Genomic DNA, 6,000 nt, shown 5'->3' on the forward strand with positions numbered 1-6,000 from the left:
CATAGATACCGGTGAAGGGTAAAGTAAAACCCACCTCGAGTACATGGCTGCAAAGAAAGCCGCTTCTAATTCTGAAAACCACAGCAAGTCAGTAGGAGGCCTGTTCTTTGCAAAGGAGCACCAGCTCTCAGAAAAGGACATTTGTTTCTTGAAACCATGAAGTTGTTTTTAAAATGTGGACAGAATTATTAGTCATGTGGAACCCAAATCCCCTGATGTTCATGGCACTGGATTGAATCTGGCACAAATGCATTTCAGGTGTAGTGACCTTCTGCTTTTAATGAAGTTGTTCTGTGGGCCAAAAAGAATGAATGAGTTCATTCCCAGAGGCCCTCTGCATTCCCTGATTCATATATGCATTGATCTGGACAATGCAACTTTGCAGGAAAGCAAATCACATGCAGGTGGGCCCTCGTGCCCTTTCTCTTGCATGTTAGTCCTTTGGTCTGCAATTGTATTTTCAAACTTAGGGTACCACAGCCTTGTTCGTGGAAGACTGCAGCAAATCATCCCGTGCATTTTGAAATTGTTGGGGGTGTACCAAGAATTTGAACAGGAAAGATTTTTCAGCATTTCTCCAGGAAACTTTAGCAATCTACCTCTTGTACCGAGAGGGAGAAAAGTACTTTGGGTGGAACCCAGATGCTGGAATGAAGTGTCTTCAGAAATCATCCATCCCAAACCTCTCATTTACAGTTATGGAAACAGAGGCACAGAAGAGAGGCCAAGGTTACCCAGCTTGACAGCAGTAACATTTAGAGTAGAGCCCATTTTCTCTCCGGGCCTCTTCTCTCACTCTGCTTCTCTCCCCCAACTAATTTACCCTTTTAATTAAGAAAAAGAATCCAGAGGAGTATTTCTCGAAATATAGTTCACAACCACTGGAGTCTGAATCACCTCGGAAGCCTTTAAAATGCAGATGCCTGAGATTTATCCAGACTTGCTAAATAAAACTGAGGCCTGGGTATTTGCATTTTTCCCCAAGCTCCTCTGTCATCCTTATGCACATGAGGTTTGAGAACCATTAATCTAGGGACGATAAATAGGCAGGTGGCACGTGGCAGGAAGTGACCACTAACTTTCAGCATCAGTGAATTTATCTTGAGAAGACAGTCATCCATTGTTTCTTGCTGTTCTCAGGGCCAGTCATGTAGTGAGGTGAATGGAGCTAATGATGGTTCAAAGAGTAATTACATTGGCTTCCCTGTTTTCCTAACGCCTTCTCTGTGCATAACTGTAACTATTAATATTAGCTCCCTTTTCCCACCTGACAATATTTATCTGCTGTATATTGCTCTGCTGTACTTGCTGGAAGGGAAATGAATGCTTTGCAAGTACCCTCAAATATACAAGCCCACTCCAGACTCTGTTGATACACAGTGCCTGGCCTCAAAATGTCTCACAATGAGGCCACAAATAGTTCAGTCAGAGTCCCAATTACCTTTCCACGCAGGTAATTATTACTTCTGCCATTTAAGTGAAATTTTAGTACAGTGCTTATAGCAATAAATTTAGGACCATATTTATGCTGTCTCCTTGCTTCTATTCATAGCATAGATTTAAAATTCCATTTCTTTTGGGATATAGCTCTGAACTGTCCTTCCATATGAATTTGTCTGATAATACATAAAATAATACCATAATCTCATTTTCCTCTCAGCTTCTAACAGACTTAAACAAAACAAAACCCCTAACACACATTTTACCCTGAATTTTTAGAGAGTACCGTATTTCATGGCAGACTAGTAACTGAGCAGCTCTGTAAAAATACTGAGTTGTGTTATAGAACTGTGACATCATGGCACTTTGGAAGTCTCATTATCGAGTTTAATGGGTTTCGTGGTATATTTTGCAGCATGCTCTTTCTGACAAGGCATGTGTGAAAGCCTTTGACCCAAAGACCACTTGCTTACAGGAATGCCTTATCACCACTTTCCAGGAAGCCTACTTTGTTTCAGAAAGTTTTGAAGAAGCCAAAGAAAAGATGAGGTAAACTTGTGTTTCTTCCATCTCCAGAAAATTACTTTTTATTTTTCTGGCTCTGTTCCTTCCTTCTATCTGTATCTCCTATACCAATGATAGTTGATCACTTATCCCTCTATTTCTGTTTATTTTGCAGGGACTTTGCAAAGTCAATTACCCGTCCCTTCTCTGTGTACTTCAATCCCTATACACAGAGTATTGAAATTCTGAAAGACACCAGAAGTATTGAAAACGTGGTGCAGGACCTTCGCAGTGATTTGAACACAGTGTGTGATGCCTTGAACAAAATGAACCAGTATCTGGGGATTTGATGCCTGGGACCATTGTCATTGCCAGAATGATCTTTTTGGGGCTTAGCAGCAATTCAATCAATGTCATATAACACCAATAACTCTCTGAGTCATGGCTTGGCTACTGAGCATGCAATTCTGTACAATTCTGCATATCTCTATCTACTTGTAATTTACTGTGTTAATGTGTGAAACACCATAAAGAACCCAATGACAGATAACCACTCATTGTTTGAAATATTGTAACATGTTTAAATGTCTTAAGTAGATTTGACATTCTTGCTTGGTGTCCTTAACCAAACTGCAGCTATTTAAAATTTGTAACAAATAGCCCTCTTATGATTCTAGCTTATTACTTTTTCTTTCTCAGATCTGAGCTTTTCCTCTGTGTTCATTAGATAAAATGAAAATAGCAGTGAAACTGTTTCTATTTTCTATAGTATCAGTGTTTCCACAGCACTATTTGAGATAAACCCAGAATTGTGTGAAAACTCTCATCACATTAACAAAAGATACAGTATTCTGTTTCAAAAATGAAAACTAGTGAACCCACTGGTTGGAATGGTTTTTAGGTTGAATATTTATACAATGTTAGAAAAGAGAACATTTTTGCAAATGGAACATGTAGGTGGCATTGACCATGTAGAAACTGAGTTGTGGCATGCTTTCCAAAGTATTTTGGAAGAAAATACTTCCAGAAAGGACATTAGGAAAGACTAAACAATGGGCAGAAGGTCTTGGGACTATGAATTTTATGCTGGAATAAAGAGAATTATCATGCTCAGGTGTTTAATCCATTTGTCTTAGAGAACAATAATATCATAGAGCCTGGGTTTCAAAACTGTGGAAATTGCATCTCAGAGAAGTTAAGTGATTTGCCCAAAGCAGCGGTTAATTGTGCACTAACATTTCCAGCCCATTGCATGTCACTTTTGGATTGCTAAATTCAACTTGGTATATTTGTGTGTAGTAGAGAAGGGAAAACTAATACTTACAAAACTATGTTAATCGCTAAATAGGATTTGGTTTTTGATCAAGGGCTTCCAACAGCACAGATGTTTCCTCTCACGGCCCCCAAACCAAGCCAGATCTCTGAGAGTTTGTCCAGTTTGCCCAAAGTTTGGGCAAATTTGGGCAGATAATGGTGATGCACCACAAATCTCTAGTCATCTTTGCCGTAAGAGGTATAATCAGGTGACTAAGTGAACAAATAAAAATCTGAATGAGTGAATAAGTTTCGTCTGATTCTCTCAACAAACACAACCACTGTTCCTCACATTGTACTTTTGTCATGCAGAATGCTGGATGGATGAAGGAAAGGATGGGAAAAAGAGATGAGAAAGGTGACAAAATGACTTTTAAGTTAGCAATTCTACAATATTTGCTTAAGCAATTTCTAAGATGTTCTTTTAATAACAAATGGCATGTGATTTCAAACGAATTCATACTCATATGGGCCCATTATGAGTCAGAAATTTTTGTACTAGATGTACTTGGGAAGAACATGAAAAAGAGTGAAAATATGCATCAGAGAGAGGTAAAATGAAAAGAAATCAGAGGTTTGAATAGTGGTTCCTTAACTACTGAGGGTCTTTCGTTTCTGAAGGATTCTCAGAACAACTGAGTTTTGGAAAGGGATTTGGTAGACAGAATGTGACAGTTACGCAGTTTAAATGCTATTTTAAATGGAAGAGATAGTGCCTTGAGAGAGTATTGGTGGTAGAGAAGTGATGAGCAAGCTGAAGCAAAATGATCTAGAATGATCAAGTAGTTGCATATTTCAGTAGTTTTATAGATTCCAAACTACATAGTTTCTTACATCTTGTTTTGCTAGGTCTAGATGACCCTGAGTAATTATTTACTTATAAATTCTAACCTAGAACAATAACCCAGAATAATAAGTCCAGAAAGTTCCAGAACTAGTTGCTGAATTTTCTCAAAGAGGAAAATTGGCTAAGAAATTCTTAATGTCTGCCTTCTGCCTTGTTTTCATAATTTGGTGTAATAAGTAGCCATCAAGTTTGTCCCTTTTAGCCCCATGAGAGGGGAGGTTCTCAGTTAAGTGGACTGGAAGAATTATATTTAATTGTAAACAAATTCCCTCAACAAAAATAACACTTGAGCTATCTTCTGATTGGCTTTTTCTCCCCACATGTGCAAAATCTATGTTGTTTCAAAAATAGAAGAGTTGCAAAGTAAATAGGCTTTCCCACAGAGCTTATATAGGTTATCATATAAGGTGGAGGGATTACATGATTCTTTTTAGATTTGTTCTCCATTTGGAAGAGCAGTAACCATGGTTTTCACTGTGTGAAACAAAGGAATCATGGTTTTCATTTGTCGTGAGCATTTAATATGCAAATACTATTACAACTAATGGTGGGAAAAATCCTATAAAATTTAACAGCCATCATAGGAAAAGTGTTGGCAGAAAAAGTTCCCAAATGGAAATAGTACAACCAAATAATCACAGCTAGCTCCTTGTCATATTTGATACCTGCTTAGTATAACCATCTGTCTCAGTTATGACTCATGACTTAAGGCTAAATTAAATAGAATCAAGGGCAATTATAAATTTAAAGATGCTTGCTCACTGTCATCTCATTGTGAATTGCTACTTTATTTTGACTTTGCTGCTGACTTCTGTAACCGGCTAATCAGAAACCAACCCAAGATTCCTGGCAATGCCAGGTTTCTTATGCATCACACATTGGCAAAAGACAGCCAGAAATCTGATTAGTCCAGTTTTCTTCTTGAAGCATTTTTGTCTGTTACAAGTTAGGGTCAGGCATCCAGTGTATGCTTGGATGATCAGTTTATTTGGCATGATGAGAGCTTAATAGATTGTTCATAAATTGCATCTTATAAGAGTAGGGAACTTTGACCCAACCAAGTTGCTAAATTTTTTTTTTTTTACATTTGTGGTGAGGGTTGTGGAGCCTTGGGTTTCTGGCTTAGTCTCATTTATTTACTGTGTAATTTAGAAATGATGCTTTATGGGGATGATATATGTGTTCTTGTCTTGCTTGCACATAGTAGATGGGCCTGTGCCTAATGAATGCAAAGTATTGCAACATTTACCAACATGAAAAGTCTAAAATAAAAAACAGTGTGCTTTAACGTGGAAGCAAATAGAAATACAAGGTTTCATTTTCAAATGGAGTCATGGCTCACATCATCTCATTTTCTTCATTCGAGAAGGAAAACATTAACACACGATGTAGTTGTCCTCCAATTCATTTGATCTAATTTTCAACTTCTAAAGAATCAAGCACTGATGCTTACTCTCATGAACCTTGTCTTACTTATAATGAAAAAGAAAGCAGTCCAGAGTATTCTAGTGTGTCTGAGTTTTTTTTTTCTTCCTCTTCAATTTGCAAAGACATTCTCTTATTTTGGGAAATGATTCTTATGCAGATTGCCATATTTTGGGAAGAGGCAAGGGAATTAATAGTGAGATACTGCTTCTAATATTAAATTTGCATGTGTTCAAAATAAACCAGTTCTGGAACATGAAATGGTGATTCTTTATAATATATATGACCTGGGGCCTCAAAACATTTATTCAGTGGCTTAGACCGTATTAGGGACTGTATGAGACACTTTTCTAGACAGTGAAGATATAGTGGTAAATAAGGCAGAGAAAGTTTATGCCCACTTTGAACTTATATTCTGGTGGGCAGATACAGGCAAAAAGCCAGATTGAGACCACAGCAAATTCTATGAA

The 6,000-nt window shown here is 37.6% G+C and overlaps 1 protein-coding gene across 2 annotated transcripts in view; it reads left to right on the forward strand.

Annotated features, from left to right (window-relative positions):
- The window catches only part of TPH2 (tryptophan hydroxylase 2), a 103,626-nt gene extending 101,332 nt beyond the window's left edge, over positions 1–2,294 (forward strand). For both annotated transcript variants that reach the window (XM_049625983.1, XM_049625984.1), the window contains exons 10-11: positions 1,856–1,989; positions 2,120–2,294. In XM_049625983.1, coding sequence (XP_049481940.1) covers positions 1,856–1,989; positions 2,120–2,294 — 309 coding nt within the window. The remainder of the gene's footprint in view (positions 1–1,855; positions 1,990–2,119) is intronic.
- The last annotated feature ends 3,706 nt before the right edge of the window (positions 2,295–6,000 follow it).

This window comes from Panthera uncia, chromosome B4, assembly GCF_023721935.1.
Source record: "Panthera uncia isolate 11264 chromosome B4, Puncia_PCG_1.0, whole genome shotgun sequence".
In the NCBI taxonomy this organism is placed as follows: domain Eukaryota; kingdom Metazoa; phylum Chordata; class Mammalia; order Carnivora; family Felidae; genus Panthera; species Panthera uncia.